The 18,231-nt window shown below is 33.8% G+C and overlaps 2 protein-coding genes across 4 annotated transcripts in view; both read left to right on the forward strand.

Annotated features, from left to right (window-relative positions):
- The window catches only part of LOC132721104 (endothelin-converting enzyme homolog), a 69,532-nt gene extending 51,783 nt beyond the window's left edge, over positions 1–17,749 (forward strand). For all 3 annotated transcript variants that reach the window (XM_060705357.1, XM_060705356.1, XM_060705358.1), the window contains 8 exons: positions 201–287; positions 4,255–4,403; positions 4,755–4,858; positions 5,520–5,638; positions 6,658–6,756; positions 7,476–7,553; positions 17,145–17,248; positions 17,591–17,749. In XM_060705357.1, the coding sequence (XP_060561340.1) occupies positions 201–287; positions 4,255–4,403; positions 4,755–4,858; positions 5,520–5,638; positions 6,658–6,756; positions 7,476–7,553; positions 17,145–17,248; positions 17,591–17,705 (855 nt within the window). In that variant the 3' untranslated portion in view covers positions 17,706–17,749. The remainder of the gene's footprint in view (positions 1–200; positions 288–4,254; positions 4,404–4,754; positions 4,859–5,519; positions 5,639–6,657; positions 6,757–7,475; positions 7,554–17,144; positions 17,249–17,590) is intronic.
- Positions 9,757–12,128, forward strand: LOC132721103 (uncharacterized). The gene is made up of 2 exons (XM_060705355.1): positions 9,757–10,877; positions 11,456–12,128. The coding sequence occupies exons 1-2, from the start codon at positions 10,024–10,026 to the stop codon at positions 11,595–11,597; spliced, it is 996 nt and encodes a 331-aa protein (XP_060561338.1). The 5' UTR covers positions 9,757–10,023; the 3' UTR covers positions 11,598–12,128.
- Positions 17,750–18,231: the final 482 nt, after the last annotated feature.

Raw genomic sequence — 18,231 nt, forward strand, 5'->3', positions numbered from 1 at the left:
TGATTTTATCATGTATTATGTATGAAAGTAACTGCGGGAAAATATCATTCATAAATAATGGCAAGTTGGAAAGTATTGTTCATAATTAATTCCAAGCATGCATTGTGTCTATGACATTTGAAAACATGTTTGGTTAAAGTTTTTGTACATACATGTAATATGAAATGTTATTGATTGGTTGATTTCAATATTTTATATAGATCACAGTTCCGAGTGAGGAGAGAAGGGATGAAGAGCAGTTGTATCATAAAATGACACTTGGTGATGTACAAAAACTAGCCCCATTTGTAAGTAACTTTACTTGGTGATGTTCAAAAACTAGCCCCATTTGTAAGTTACATTATAGCTCTTTATTGCTTATAATCTCCATTGACCAATTGCTTATCTCCCTTGACCATTTGCATATCTTCCTTTACAGATTTCAACTTTTATATTGCTTATCTCCCTTGATCATTTTTCAACTTCTGTATTGCTTATCTTCCTTTACAATTTTCAACTTTTATATTGCTTATCTCCCTTGACCATTTTCAACTTCTGTATTGCTTATCTCCCTTTACAATTTTCAACTTTTATATTGCTTATCTCCCTTGACCATTTTCAACTTTTGTATAGCTTATCTCCCTTGACTAATTGCTTATCTCTCTTGTATATTCTTAACTTCTGTATTGCTTATCTCCCTTTACTTTTTATACCCCCAAAAACGAAGTTTGGGGGGGTATATAGGAGTCACCCGGTGGTCGGTTGGTCGGTCGGTCGGGCGGTCGGTCGGTCGGTCGGTCCAGACGTCCGTTGCATTTTCCTTGTCCGGAGCATAACTTGAAAACTAATGGTTGGAATTCAATATAACTACATACAATGGTCAAGCACATTGAGAGGAAGTGCAGTGCACAAGAACCATAACTCTATCTTGACTTATTACAGAGTTATTGCCCTTTGTTACTTTTCCTTGTCCGGGGCATAACTTGAAAACTACTGGTTGGAATTCAAAACAACTTCATACAATTGTCAAACACAATAAGGGGAAGTGCAGTGCACAAGAACCATAACTCTATCTAAAGTAATTACAGAGTTATTGCCCTTTGTTGCTTTTCCTTTGCTTTTTTTTGTCCATTGCATTTTCCTTGTCCGGAGCATAACTTGAAGACTAATGGTTGGAATTCAATATAACTACATACAATGATCAAGCACATTGAGAGGAAGTGCAGTGCGTAAGAAACATAACTCTATCTTGACTAATTACAGAGTGATTGCCCTTTGTTACTTTTCCTTGTCCATGGCATAACTTGAAAACTACTGGTTGGAATTCAAAACAACTTCATACAATTGTCAAACACAATAAGGGGAAGTGCAGTGCACAATAACCATAACTCTATCTAAAGTAATTACAGAGTTATTGCCCTTTGTTGCTTTTCCTTTGCCTTCTTTTTTTTTGTCCGGACCATAACTTGAAGACTAATGGTTGGAATTCAATATAACTACATACAATGGTCAAGCACATTGAGAGGAAGTGCAGTGCATAAGAACCATAACTCTATCTAAAGTTATTACAGAGTTATTGCCCTTTATTACTTTTCCATTGCTCTCTTTTGTCCGGACCATAACTTGAAGACTAATTGTTGCAATTCATTATAACTTCATACAATGGTCCAGCACATTGAGAGGAAGTGCAGTGCACAAGAACCATAACTACATTTTGACTTATAACAGAGTTACTGCCCTTTGTTTCTTTTCCTTGTCCAGAGCATGACTTTAAAACTACTAGTTGGAATTCAAAACAACTTCATACAATGGCCAAGCACAATAAGGGGAAGTGCAATGCACAAGAATCATAACTCCATCTTGACTAATTACAGAGTTATTGCCCTTTGTAACTTTTCCATTGCTTTCTTTTGTCCGGACCATAACTTAAAGACTTATTGTTGGAATTCATTATAACTTCATACAATGGTCAAGCACATTGAGAGGAAGTGCAGTGCATAAGAAACATAACTCCATCTTGACTAATTACAGAGTTACTGTCCTTTGTTACTTTTCCTTGTCCTGAGCATGACTTGAAAACTACTGGTTGGAATTCAAAACAACTTCATACAATGGTCGAGCACAATAAGGGGAAGTGCAGTGCACAAGAACCATAACTCCATCTTGACTAATTACAGAGTTATTGCCCTTTGTTTCTTTTCCTTGTCCAGAGCATAACTTGAAAACTACTGGTTGGAATTCAAAACAACTTCATACAATGGTCAAGCACAATAAGGGGAAGTGCAGTGCACAAGAACCATAACTCCATCTTGACTAATTACAGAGTTATTGCCCTTTGTTACTTTTCCTTGTCCAGAGCATAACTTGAAAACTACTGTTTGGAATTCAGTACAACTTCATACAGTTGTCAAGGACATTAAAAGGAAGTGCAGTGCACAAGAACTATAACTCTATCTTCAGTATTTATAGAGTTATTGCCCTTTGTTCTTTTTCTTTGTCTTTCTGGACTTATTACAGAGTAATTCAATTAAACTTCATCAATGGCCAACCACATTGAAAGGAAATGCAACATACATGAACCACAATTATCTTTAATTGCCATCAACCATAACTCTATGTTTCAATTCTATTACAAGGTATCCTGTTACTAGTAACATCCTCATTTCCCAAGCAGACTTGTTGGGGTATTAATCACATTTAGTGATAGTTCTAGTTCAACATTATATCGCTTATCTCTTTTTAATAATAATCTTTCAAAATTTGTTGTCCTCAAACCACTTCACTGGCCGCCACTCTTTGCTGTGGTTTTAAATCCGGCAATGGGTTTTTGATTCTTGCATGTGATGAAGCTACAGCTAGCTTATGAAATTTCAGTGTTTCTACTCGGGTGCCCTTTTGTGCCTAAAATAATACACAGAGGGGTAATTGAGGTCTGTTTCCACCTGTAAAGCTGGGATGTTGCCATTATGACCTCTACTGTGTTGGTGTGATGCAAAACCCAACCAAAACTTTAAAAATAACTTCATTGTTATATGAAATATAAAGACACCAAAAGAAATTTAAAAGTCTAAATAAGAGTCAGATTTTCATTATGATCCTTATATAAATTTTTTTATGAACATTTAATACAACAATTTATATCTCTGTATAAACAATTGATTTTATAAAGAAGAATTATGCAAATGTAATCTATGAAATTGCCATGAAAATGATTGCCTTGGAGATGGAAGGCATAGAAATGAGATATTTGTATAGAATTACAAATGTTTATATAATTGCCATGCTTTTGGTTTGTGGAATCTTGAACTTTTATTACAGATGTTTGCTATGCAATTTGATAGAAATAATGTCAATTATGTATAATTATGATAGCTTGTTAATTGCTGATATAACATTGTACATAATGTTTGTTCATATTCTGAGAGGATGTCATACTAGGAAAATGTAGAATTTCGAAATTTAAAGGAGCCCCACTTAGTTCCAAAAGCTTAAAAAATCAACTGAGGCACTATAAGTGAAATATATGAAAATGATAATAAATGAAATAATCATGCTCAAAATTAAAATTGAGTTAAAATCATTTTGCCCAATTTGGGTTAAAATATTTAAAAGCATTTAGTTTTTCACAATAAAAAAGATTATTCTGGAGAAACGGAGTGAGCTAGAACATAAACTGAAATTTTGCACACAAGTTACTGGTATAGGCCTACATTAAATGGTACAAAACAAAAACAAAACAAAAATATTTTTAGACCTGTCATGTCAAAAAACTTCAGTGGAGTCCCTTTAATGTATTTTTTAACTTTGTGAGTTCTTTTACATGGATCTTGTTTTAATGCATTAAACACTGAGAACAGTTAAAAACTCACTGTCACTTATTAATAGCCCTTTACCTATTGAATTTTTTAAATGGACTTCATTCATACCTGAAATAATGCATGAACGGGCAAATGAGATCTTCCTCCACCAGTAAAGCTGGAAAGTTGTCATATGACCTATAATGTATGGGTGCCCTGAAAACCCAACCACAAAAAAAAATGGACTTGTCAAGCAACCAGTTTGGAACAAGTCCATATTTAACTTTGTGGGTATCAAAATGAAAATATTAAAATAAGTCAGACAACAGTAAAAGAGCCTCAGGTCATGATTGTCCAGGCAGGCCTAGTAGCTCTTTTACAGGTGACAAAGGCTAGTAAACTGAACTTCCGGTTCTAGCTAGATAATAATCAATAATCTATGTAACAAGGCAGTGCAGAAATTTTGATCTACTTTCAGGTGAATTGGATTCAACTTTTAAACAGTATATTATCAATAGCAAATGTGACAGTGAGCCCGGCAGAGGAAGTTGTAGTTTATATGCCTCGTTACCTTCAGAATCTCACCGAACTTCTGCAGCAGACGCTTCAAGAGGAAAATGGGGCAAGGTCAGATAAAATGTTTTAGAAAATTGGAGTGAAATTGAAATACATTGTATTGATTTACACTTACACTTTCATATGATCAAATTTCTTCGCTACTTTCCAAATGAACATTTAAGAAACCGTGATTATGCAATTTAATATTGCTATTAAGAGATTTTAATATACTCGCAATTGTAGATTGTGTTCTTGTTTTGTTAACTTTTTGTCAATTTAAAGCTTCATGCCTGCAGATGAGCCAAAATATTTCAAGAAAATCAAACTTTATAAAAAATGTACTAAGATCTTACATGTAATGGGCGATTTGTGACTGATTTTGCAGTATTTATCACCATATTTCTACTGTGTTACTAACAGGACACTACAGAACTACATGATGTGGCATGTGGTAAAGGCAATGACCCCATACCTTACCAATGACTTCACAGATGCTAGAAATATTCTTACAGAGGCTATTTCAGGTATGGGATAGTTGTAATTATTGACTACTTCCTAAATATAAGATCATGTGTTGGACAATTGTTTTATTTGGTACAGTTCACATCACTTGATGTTGTTGATATGAATCATGCCAGTGGCATAGAATTATCTCCAAATAGCATACTTGGCTGTGTGTCATTGAAAGTCTTAAGTTTGAAATGAGTCTTAAGACCAAAACTGGGACAATTTTGCATTTCAAAGAAAAAATGTCTTAACTTATGACTCCTATTTAATGACTCTTTTTAATTAACTTCTAAAAAGCAATACAGATGAGTAATAGCACATTGCGAAAAAATGGGTCTGTTATTGTATTTCTTACCTTTTTCTCAGAATTATGAATGTTATTATAGTCTACAGTCTTTGACTGACGGTAAAACGTTTATTAAAATGGTCTTAAGTTAGTCCTAATGTTGGTTTTATGTCCTAGGACTGAGGATACACTAAAGGCTTTCGATGAAACGTAGCCCTGAACAGTGAGGGGGTTTGTTATCAGTTGCCCTTTTACATCTAATAAATGGATGAGAATTTAGCTCCATGTTCACAAAGAAAAGGTCCTTGGATTTTTTTTTTTCATTACCATTTACATGACACTTCCATTTGTGATAATAAGAGCCGTTACAGAACAACATTGCATGTTAACAGGTACAACAGGAGGGGAGGAATTATGGAGACATTGTATTACAGACACAGATCAAGTGCTCGGATTTGCCCTCGGTTCCTTGTTCGTGCAAGAGGTATTTAAAGGCAACAGTAAGCAAAAGGTATGATGTACTGTGAGTTATAGCAGAACTGTTTCCCGTTCAGCCATCAGTCTTGTGGAAAGTGATTGTTTTAATGTGAATATGATACTATGTCAAAACACTTCTTAATAGCCGTATTTCATATCCTCCAATAATAATATGATTGTTTTGAATAAACTAGAACTATCATTGAAGTTGGTTCATACCCCCACCTACCACCTTGATAGCATACCAAAATATTTGAAAATTAAGTTGTCTAAAAAGGCTATTGCCACTTTACTATTTGCTCAGACTCTGCTGGTCTTTCAAGAAAAAATGTATATGCCGTTGATTGAAATCGGCAGTGGGTAGCATCTTTTGTATATAGTGGTATAATAATAGGATATTGTTACATAGAATTTTCGTTTTCCAGAATAATTAACCGATTTATGATCATGCATAAATTCATGGTTTATTTTATTTTCTTATTTGGAACAATATTGATAAAGAAGGAAAAAATGGCAAGAAGGAAGAAAGAAAGAAAGAAATTACAATATCGGTTGTGTGCTGCAGTTCAGGTTGGAATATCTGTTCAGAGGGTTCCCACCCAATGGGCAGTAACCAGTCTAGCGGAGTTGCCACCCATGGGCACGTACCATAGGGACAGATAATTCAATCTGAACCACACACACATGTCAGATATTTATTCTTGCATATTCTACCATATTTTAAATGGTTTACCTCAATAAATTAATTATTCCTGGAAATTAATGTCATTTCAAGTGTTACTAGTTTTCTACAGTAGCATATGATTTTACAACTTCATTTTGAACATCCAAATGACGTAATCTTAAGAAAGTAATTTTCGAAATTGCACCAAATAAACGTCATTTTGCAGCACTTGGACTCATAACTGGCACCCCTCATACCAGATAAAATTTCCAGCATGGGTAAAACTTAACAAAAACACCAGTCTGATATCCTTGAGATGGACATTCCGAACAGAACCGTAACATACGACAGACACATAATTAATCAATTGTTTTACTCCTGTAATTCAGGCGGAAGATATGATCGAAGAAGTAAAGACGGCATTCAAGAATAATCTGCCAAGTTTAAGATGGATGGATGATGAAACTAGAAAAGCTGCAGTAGATAAGGTATGTGACAATTTAAATGCTGAATAGATTGTAATGCAATTCTGTTGTGTTAAGATTTTATAATGAACAACCAATTAAGGTATATTTTAAACATATTAAATTATTGTAGTTTGATTGTGAGCAAAGATTGAAGCTCATTTTACCATTTTTAGTTTGATTTATTGAAGAATAGAGAGGGCTATTGTAATGAGCCAAGTGTTAGCGTCACATTTGGGTTACGATTTTTAGTATAAGTTGGTGCCTTCAAACTACATAAAATTTCACACATTTAAGAGCATAAGAAAGGTCACTTTCCAAGGCCCATAACTTTAACATATTTTGACAGAAATATGAACCTTTTTAGAACTTAGAAAATTCTACATTATCTAGACACTTGTTTTACGATCAAGCTCGTTGGATAGTTGATCATGCTGTCCTACTGACAGCTCTTGTTTAGTTCATTACCTGGAGCCTACATGGTCATGTCCTGAGTAGGGCTCTAACCCATGCTCCCTGAGCTGAGGGGTACACAACTTAACCACTTACCTATGACTCACTTTTATCAATTAGCAGGCAGATAATGATTGTATTTGTATCCTTTAGATTGAATATCAGTACTTAAAATCGAGCAAGGCATGGCAAATGCATAATGACCTAGATCTTGCCATAATGGCCCTGGAATACCCTAGATTTTGTTACTATATATAGTAACATAGGTATTAATTATTTATTTATTTTAGGCTAACTCAGTGATTGACATGATTGGATTTCCAGAATACATCCTGAATAAAACAAGATTAAACAAAGAATATAAAAATGTATGTATTTTGTTCATTGACCTAATTAATACATCAAATGACAAATAAAAAACTCTCCTGCAAATTCCACTTTGTATATTTCCTGGAAAATGACAAATGATTTAATTAAGGGCATTACACTGTTTAATATGTACCATACTTCTGTAAAGACTGAGGCAATTAAGACAGTGAACTTGGTTTTATCATTACTTAAAGACTTCATATATCATTATTAAATTTATTTTTATTTTGTCAATACTTTACAAGGTGTTTTTTATAATTATCAAAATGTTAATTCTGATTTTTAATAATTCATCATCATACATGTGACATCCCGGCGGGATTTTAAAAAATCCCGATATTTCAACACTGATCCCGATTCCCGATATAACAGCTTGAATTCCCGATATTTAAAAAAAAAATCAACATAAAAAAAAATCAAACACAGCACCTGTATCTAAAATGTAAACTGTGCCTCCAGGCATTGATTGTTATCTGTCCATATCCTAAATTATAGCGGATTAAATGTTGAGTCACTAATTGATAGCAAGGTGACGTAATAAACAGTTCCTATACCCAAAGTTATTCTCACATGTTTAACTTATCACCTGTCGTGTGTCAATCAATTGACCTCTTTTGTAATTTGGCAGTAGGTATTACACGCTACGTCATCAAAACTACCCTGTAAATTTGGAAGACGGACAAAACCCCACCAGTTAAAACCCCACCACTCAAAATTTTATAGAGTGGACAAAACCCCACCACTAAATTTTATAGAGTGGACAAAACCCCACCACTAAATTTTACAGAGTGGACAAAACCCCACCACTTACCAATTATTGGCAGGCCCGTCGTCACGATTTTGTGATTGGTGCGGCCAATTTGGTTGGTTTTAGCCAGAATCTAGGGGGGTACGGGGGCATGCTCCCCCGGAAAATTTTGTATTCTAGGATGCTCTCAGGGCCGTTTTACCGTATATTTGGCACAGTTTACAGCCTGCCGTTAGTACATGTTATAGTAATATGTTAACGATTTTTTTCAGATTTAAGTGCGTCGTAAGTTTTAAGGGTGAAATTTAAGGTTCGCATAACGGACGGATAGGTGTACATAAAAGATGAATACATGTAATTGATATTTGGCAAATAAAAAATAAACAATAATTAATGTTGTATAAGTCTTTAGATGCATTTTTATCTGATAATTACAAATAAACAACTACAAGAAATATTACAGTACGTGGATTATTGTTTAACAAAACTCACACAATAAACAATCAATGACATGATGGAAAAATAGTACATTACGAGTCAACAATAACCACTTTTTGTTTAGCAGTAACTTGTATTTTCACCGTGGATGAACAAGTTTTGTCACGTGACCACAAATGCAAACGTCGATTTGTGATTTTGGCATACACGGACCCGATTTCAGGTAATCATTTGCAGATATCTTTTTTTCCACTGCGAACACAAAAATAAGACATAGACCGTAGGACCCGGCGTAAATTAAGCTTTTATTTTATGTGAGTAGTCATTACTAGACTTAAGTAGTTTTTTAGAACACTTCGACACAAATTTTCTTTTTGCAAGGCAAACGCCGATAGCTTTTATCTTTTCAAATCTTTTTTGTTCACTGAAAACCCATGTAGAGGGAAAATAATAGAAGATATATCTTTTTACAAGAAATTCTCGTCCCTAACTTATTAATAATTCCATTGGCATGGTTATATTCGATATAAACACATGCACGATTTTGCAAACGTCGTTTGATCATGAGAAATATGCAAACGTCGGTTGGTCATTTGAAATATATACAAGCGCCCGTTGATGTCTTTTTGAACGCTGGACTATATTGTGTTTGCTTAATTAAATTTAGTTTGTTTCTTATTTCAGATGGCGAAGAGGAAGTCAAAACTTGCGTTGCATCGCCCAAAACGCAAACATAAATCTTATCAAGTTGGACATTTTCACACCGGCGAAGATTTTTCCCCCACGCCATCATCACTGAAAAAGCGTAAATTTTCACCAAGAAAATCACCGTTCGCACAAACATACCGTTCACCTTTATATAAAAGTAAACGCCTCGGACGAAAACTCACGCCAAAGCCAACACCAAATTCAAATAGAACGAAACGTAAACTTTCACCACTGCAGCCATCATTGAGGTCTCCACTTTATATTGCCAAACGCCTTCCTCAAAGAGTTCTTTTTGAAGGTGTTGTTTGTTAGCTCTACTTAAAACCGATAAAGCTAGCAACAAGAAGGGTCAATCGGACAATCAAGTTATAAATGGCTTACATGAGAAATTTTCGTCGCCAAAGCAACTGAAGTCATTGCGCGATGTCGAGGTGAGGGTGATTGCACGTTATTTCAAGAGGACAAGGTCTATACGCATAAATGAAAGTGCGACAAAGCAAGCAAAAATTGATATTTTGTCAACATATTTAGGCCATACACGTGAACAGGAAACACACAAAGTGACAATTAAGAAGATGTTAAGTGTTAAGTCTTTACGTGAGCTTTCCGCAAAAGTTGTTTCAAATATGTCTAAGCAAGTTTTAAACTGTGCGCTAGCGGAAATCATATGGTCAGAAAAATATGAGGATTGGAAACTTCAAACGCGGGTATCACAAAATTGTTACATAGAAGGGATAGGTATTAGTAGGGAATGGTTCTATCACCCAGAATATAGCACTAATAGAAGTCAGTTGGAAGTCAAATGCATTGATGCGACCCATTTACTAACTCGAACCAGAAGAAAATGTTGTAAAGGTGGTCTTGATGGCATTACAAATGAGGCTTGGAAAGCTGTAGCTAAAACCGGAAATACCTTTCTAACCCCCATTATGGTTGAAGAAATAACCGATCCAATGTCTTCTGCTATGGCTGCTACTCACTTTTCAGAAGATGTTGAAGAAGAAATGTACAAACTCGGATATACAGATGCAGCCAATTTATGTAAAGATGTAAGATTATGGTGGGAGGCTGAGGATTGTTCAGGGTTCTCTGCCCTTGAACGCTTTACAATGAGGGAAAATCTTAGACAACGTCTTCTGTCACATGTTAAGTTCAACAAGTACCCCCCACCTTCAAAGTACGTAGCCGGTTGGCCTTTACAACTCTGGGAAGCTCTGATTGCGCATATAGATGCTAAGACCTTATTGTATTCACTGTGTCATGGTGGAACGTGTAATGTCAGGGCATTTAGTAGTCTTGTTGGTGAAACGTTTTTCTCCGAACTGGTTTTACATGACAAAACTGGTTGTGGAACAGTGACGGCAGCCGAATTTGGTCGATTTATCGGGGCTGCATCGGAGCAGCTACACGTTCGACATGATCCTAATAGGTAAGGGTTTGGTTCTTAGTTCTTCATATATTGCAATTCTTGTAGCACTATTTTCAGAACAATGTAAAGTTCAGCGTAAATTTCATCGCGATCAAACATAAATTTAAACCTCTGCGAGTTAAAGATCCTCTATTACAATTTCTTTATGGTTTTATATCATAAATATGACACTCAAATTAAGATTCATCAATTTTGTAAGTTCCAAAAAGCATTATTTGTATAGATATTACCGAATTTAACATTTTATGTAAATAAAGGGAGGAAATAAAAAAAAATCTTTAAAGTCTAAGTCAATTTTTTCAATAAAAATGAATGAATACATATTAATGATTACATATTATATGTTCAAATATTTGCAGTACATATTTTACATATTCTTTGACGTATAAGCATAACTATATACATATATAAGATTTCACTTAAGTGTGGTTTACAACCTCAATTACAACATACAGGATATTTAAATACCAGTGAATTATAAAGTGCATTACATGTACAAGCTTAAACATACAGAAAAGTTAAATAACAACTGTTTTAAATTATGCGTATTTTCAAATCTTAATTTTTTTCCATTCCAGGAAATTTGTGTACAGAACAGGTCGATCACATGTTTATGAACTGTCCGGGTCAGAGGTCACCACAAGCGATTCTTCGTTCGAAAACGATGAATGCAGTGCATGCCTTCCGATGGTTCAAGTCTCGAAAATTACACTTAAGTGAGTAGTTAAATGTTTCCGTATAGCACTAAAATAATTATGGTAAACCACCTTTTCAACGATTTAAAATTTGATAATGCTCGCACACTATCCTATGAGAAAAAAAAACAATATAATTTATATATAATGGAAAACGAAAATGTTGCAGAATATAATTAACAAAAGCTGCGTTTTTAAGGCTCCACAACCATATGTCGAGCTACGGTTGTGTCTGGTCTTTATCGATAAAATAATAATAACATAAATGCATATTATTTCTATGTATTGATTTTATTAAATGACTATTTAAAAAAGAGAGTGCACTTAAAAGTCGAAATCGATGCAATAATAAATTCAATGGTCAAGATTGGCGCAGCCGATCGATTATTAAGTTTTGATAATGCATTAGTTATATATTTCTTTTTTAATTTAACGGTAAATATCATAAATTAATTCTGCACAATACATTGTGTGAAATAAATATTATATTGCCTCCTAAGAAAATATAACCACAATGACTTGTATTACGAATCTTTGTTAATAGTTTGATTCGTTTCAGGAAACGACAGGTTAGGACCTCCAAACGCAAGCTAGAGACTGTTTCAACCAATCGCAATGCAATCCAGAAAGGAACGCTCGGTGTTAGATACGAACGTGCACGTCGAAATGATAGCAAACTGTTGTTAACTTCTAGAATGGGCATTGGTGAATAAAGAGTGTCTTGGATTATAAACGTTATGAAAGTTATATGAGAGAACGCTTTATTTTTTATTTTTATTGGTCTTTATTGTAAATAATTGCACAATAATTGGGCTTAACAAAAGTGAGATCAACAAGTATAATCACAGACAATTATGAAAATCACAAATAATTAAAAAATCTTTTAAAATATAATCATTGAACGACAACATTAAAATTTCAACAGCGAAACACACACAAAGCTCCGGATCTACATCTTATGGTTTTAAGCCTTTTACTAGTATTTTAAAATACTATATAATTATAATTTTTAAACGATTTCGTTAAGATTGCAGTGTAATACTCTTTAATTGAGCACTTATCTGGAGCTCTGCAAATCAAATGAGATAATGTTATTAATTATGATGTTAAAGGCTTTGCATAGCAACACATATAGATTTATATCGTTTTTTGATCGAAAAAACAAATATTGACAAAAGAACATGGCAATTTTTAGCCCATATAAAGAAATTTGGAATTGCTCAAATGTGATTAACATTTTAAATGAATAGAAAATTAGTTCCGTAAATGTGTGTTGCCTGTTTAAGTAACGTTTAACATATTGAATATCAGTTGAAATCCCGATGATAGAATTAACATTTACCAAACAGATAAAAAGTAATGAAACAATGTTCTTTAAAGTAAATGTTTAACTTTTGCCTGGTTCTCTTGTCAAATCAGTGTCTATCTGAACATCAGTGTATATATATATTATCTTACGGAAACCAAAAATAAAAATCTATACTGCATCATTAGAATCATAATGTTACTAGTTTTAATTTAATTTAATGCTTTGCCGATTTATGCTTAGATAAACTGCTCCTGTGCCTATACTGCCTCCCACAGGTGTCGCAAACAAACGGCTTTTCCCCGGTATGAGTATCCAAGTGTGCCTTTAAGTCGATCTTCTCACGAAGCTTCACACCGCAGATGTCACATTTGAATCTCTTTTCGGTCATTTCACGCTTCTGGTGTTTGCGAAGGTCGTCTTTCGTTGGAAACCTCGTGTTACATTTATCGCACTTGAACATTCTTCGGTCGCCATGCACGGTACATCTACAATACAATGATACAAATATGAATGAAACAATAATATATTTAAAGGATTTAAAGTAAATGACATAAGGGGTCAATGTTACTGAGAAAATTTATTGCGCCATTCCGTTAAAATGTTATTTTATGTATTGCGATTAAGCATAACACGGATGCTTCTCTCAGGGTATGGATAATTGCTCAGTAGTATCAGAAATAATGGCGCCACCGCCAGGTTAATAAACGATAGTTATGTAAGAATATAGTAGCCATTATCTTATTAAATATCTAATTGATCAACCAAAGTGGATTAACTGTAAACATAAGTATGTACCCACATAATAAGGGTCTTCAAAACACTCAAAGCTAAGTAAATATTTTAAATTCAATATAATACCTATGCCTGGTTACAGCATCTTTATTTCGAAATGGTTTCCCGCAGCAGTAATAACGACCGAGGCCTGCATGTCGTCTTTGATGGAGTGCATGTCCCCATTTGCTTTGCAGCTCTTTCCCACAAGTCTCGCAAATAAATCATGGTCTAAAAAAGAAAACACAGCATTATTTTATTTGGGAAAACTGAAATATTTGCAACTTGAATTAAATAACCACCGGTTATATATATATATTTAATATGTCCAACCGGCGTTTGCATATTTTACATGTCCAAACGACGTTTGCAAATTAGACAATGCAGGGAAAAACATGGGTTAATGTCAAATATAACTTTGCTAATGGAATTATAAATGAGTTAGGGACGGGAATGGAATTTACAAACACATATCCTCTATTATTTTACCTCAACATGTATTTCCAGTGAGAAAAATGATTTGAAAAAGTAAAACCTATCGGCGTTTGCTTTGCGAAAAAAATATTTGTGTCGAAGTGTTCTAAAAAACTACTAAAGTCTAGTTATGACTACTCACATAAAATAAAAGCTTAATTTACGCCGGGTCCTACGGTCTATGTCTTATTTTTGTGCTCGCAGTGGAAAAAAAGATATCTGCAAATGATTACCTGAAATCGGGTCCGTGTGTGCCAAAATCACAAATCGGCGTTTGCATTTGTGGTCACGTGACAAAACTTGTTCATCCACGGTGATTTTGTTCACAATAATCTTACACAACAGAGTCTCATTTTATGTAAATTTTCCAAAATCACATCGCCGTCGTTCTCTGGTGGTAATGAGCTCACCGGCAATTACAAATAAGTTGAGTGAATCTGTCCTGTACTTATGAACATGTAACACCATTAGATTGTTCAAGCGTACTTGAGACATTGTCGATCTCAGGTATGTCTTTATTCTTCTGAGTACACTGGTAGCATTAGTAGTAGGTATAACTAACAAAATCTTTAACAACACAATAACCTCAGAGAACAGTGCTCGTTCTAGCACCAACTGTTCTGATACAAATTTCAAAACGTCCGGTAGAGTAACAGTACAGTAAAGACCATAGTTTGGCGCACCGAGCAGTATTTACTATATAAATGGTCTGTATGTAGCGACTCCCTGTCTAGTGCGTACAACGACCATGATTTAGCGTCTCCCGTTACGTTATATAAGCCGTGTAAAGCGACTTTTGCAAGGGGAGAAGCTCGAATGGATTACAAAAAAAATAAGTTTTTACGAAATTAAGATTAAAGCATATCTCCGGCATAACGGGGCTTGAAGGAAAAAAGAAAGTGAAATAAAAAGATGATATGTTGTGTGTTTAATATATATATAATATAAATGAAAAATATAATTAAACCCTAAGTATGGTACTATCCTGCTTTTAAACAAAATATTGGCAACATATGTTCGTATATCCAAATTCTTTAGAGACTGTCTATAATGACATTTTTTCTTTTCTCCCATCGAAGGTCACTTAAAATAGTTTTTACTTTACTATTTTCTGATTTATCAAAATGTGAACGTAGCAGCTGAAGCTGCACCTCTAAGATGTCTCGGTTAATATCGTTACCATAGAAATCACAAACAAAACCAAGTTCTCTAGTTTGTTTACAACACATAAAGCGTTTGCATGCATAATATTGTACTCGTTCTGGCTCTTCAAATTTACCAATACCCCAAATTTCAGCCCCAAATAGTAACTGAGGACATATTTTAGTATCAAACAGTTTAAAAAAACTTTCTTATTTAATTGGCCACAATCATACAATGATTTTAAGATAGATATAAAAACCCTCTTACCCTTACTAGCTGCACGGACTGTCCAGCGAGTAGGGCACACAGTTCTAAAACCCGGCGTCTCAGGTGCTAGATCTTGCTTAAGTTTCTTACGTTTAGGAGAATTCTTAAGTAACTTAGAAATTGCTTATCAGCGATGCGTGTTTTTTTATGTTTTTTTTTTTTTGTTTTTTTTTTTTACTCATTTTTGGCCAAAATATTGGTCCGGCCAAGGCCGGACCGGCCGGACCATCGACGACGGCCTTGATTGGGCAATATTTGATGAATTAAAATATATATAATATACAGTACACATTTTCACATTTTATTTTTTAATTTCAATATAACATTTGTGTAATATAAGAGATTATACAAATAATTTACAAACTGTTAAATCCACATCAAAGAGTAGTCATTTATTTGAGACTGTGCCACATTTATGACCTTGAATTATCCATTATTTTTAGTTTTTTAGTTTCTTCAAATTCATTTCTTCAATTTATTTATATAAAAAATAAACTACTTACTATTAATCACGAATGTAGCACATTTTCATCAATTAATGAATAGAAAATAGCACATTTTTATAGCAGATTTCTAATTTATTCAGTTAAGTCAATTTTCCTTCATTGTACTTCATTGTACTTAGTTTAATCGGATACTGTGGCTGATAGCCTGAAGAAACTCGGGTACAGTCTTCTCCTTATTGGTGAGTTGTTCACACATTCTTTCTATAAAACTGAAGTGGTGGGGTTTTGTCCACTCTGTAAAATTAAGTGGTGGGGTTTTGTCCACTCTATAAAATTTAGTGGTGGGATTTTGTCCACTCTATAAAATTTTGAGTGGTGGGGTTTTAACTGGTGGGGTTTTGTCCTACATTCTGCAAATTTACATGTATGAATTCGGCTCAACCTTTGATTTTCTTTGATTAGTGCCGCACTGATAAAGATAAAAGGTGAGCAGAATCATTAAAAGTGGATCATTCAAAATCCTGTTTGAGATGTGTAGTTAACCTATTTTTAGTGAGTGGGTAATTTTTTAGTTTTGTTTAGGAATTACACAATCATCGAGGCAAAAATGTGGATTTAATTAACAGAACGATTCTTGCATTTATTTTGAGTCTTCTACTTATGTTACGTTATTTAATTGTCAGAGTCTTATGTTCATGAATAGTTGTTGTACGTTTTCAAAAAGCTTATGTTTTAAATTAGTAGCCAATTATTGAATGACTGAAAGACAGATATAATTCTTCAAACTGAAAATAATGAAATGTGAAAATGTGACTGTTTTGAAATAGCCTGTATGACTACACTTATTCATATATCTATTTATTTATTTTTGGGTGAAATAAATTAATATAGATCCACAAAAAAAATCATAAAAAGTATAATCATTTAATGATTTTGAGGGTAATATAGATTCAAATGAACCAAATGTGCCAAACACGCATTGAAATTCGAGTCGATAAAAAATCCAGTTTTGAGCCTCAAAATCCAGCTGAAAATCCAGATTTGGCCCATTTCATTTGTCACATGTATGCATCATTTAAGCATCACAATCGAGAGAAAGAGCTTTTTTTATAATGAACATTTTATATAATGAACTGTTTTTATAATGAACTTTTCTCTGCAGTTGAAGATCAATGCATCAGAATATTTCCAGAACAACATAAGAAATTTATATTTTGAACTTCAAAAGAATGCTGCTATGCTTAGAAAGCCTCCAGAGCCCTATGTGTAAGTTTTAAGTTTTTGAATAAGATTGGTTTGATTTTTTCTCTCCCAGCCCTTGCTGAAGTTAAAGGGAGAGCATTTTAAGAATGGATACTGTATATTCACAGGTTTTCTGGTTTTATTGTAAAAGTTGAGAACCATTTGAGTGGGGCTGTCATCAAAAGAAACAATATTGATGTATGGTTGATAATTAATGTTTTCAAATCAGTGTTAAAAAAACAACCAAACAAACATCAGATCGAAACAAAGCAAATAATTAACATAATATGCATTAAAGAGAATAGATATAAAATTTTCTTGTGTTTAAGTTTTATTATTTACTTTTATATATATTTATATTTTCAGCTGGGACATGACTCCTCCTACTGTTAATGCATATTACACGCCCACCAAAAATGAAATTGTTTTTCCTGCTGGAATTTTACAGGCACCATTTTACAGTCAAGACTGGCCTAAGTAAGTGGCGTTATTTTACTGTAACATTTTTCTAGACTTTTTAAAGAATATATGCTTTTCACATAGCAATTATTACCTCCCCTGGCTGCCATTTTTGGGTCATTCTCATAATTTCGATTCTCTTCATGAAAACTGATTAAAAATCTTACATATTGGTACTATAATTAAATTTTTTTTCATATCTTTACCATTCACCAAAATCTGCTGTTTATATTGAAATTTTCATATTTTGTCAATTACATGTATATTATTGACCCCCCTCCAAAATGGCTGCCACTTTTGGCAAGGGAGGTAAATATTAGAATAGTAAAAGTCAGGAACTACCGATATATACACTATACTTTCATTAAAAATATATATATATATATTTCCGGGCATAATTGATGTGATTTATTTCAGTAACTGAATAGAACACTTTATCACGCTAAATGTCTCACATGAACTTGTCCCCATCTTTCAATCTGGACAAACCCATTCATTCTTTTTAGGGAAATTTTTAAAATATGTGACAATAGCTAACAGTGCAAACC

The sequence above is a fragment of the Ruditapes philippinarum genome, unplaced genomic scaffold (genome assembly GCF_026571515.1).
Source record: "Ruditapes philippinarum isolate M1 unplaced genomic scaffold, ASM2657151v2 ctg4450_1_1_1_1, whole genome shotgun sequence".
NCBI classification, from domain to species: domain Eukaryota; kingdom Metazoa; phylum Mollusca; class Bivalvia; order Venerida; family Veneridae; genus Ruditapes; species Ruditapes philippinarum.

What these genes read in the sequence shown, in the direction of transcription:
- LOC132721103 (XM_060705355.1), top strand. Translation starts at nt 10,024, where the DNA reads ATGTTAAGTGTTAAGTCTTTACGTGAGCTTTCCGCAAAAGTTGTTTCA. An exon ending in GTTCGACATGATCCTAATAG is followed by an intron (nt 10,878 to 11,455) that starts GTAAGGGTTTGG and finishes TTTCCATTCCAG; the next exon opens with GAAATTTGTGTACAGAACAG.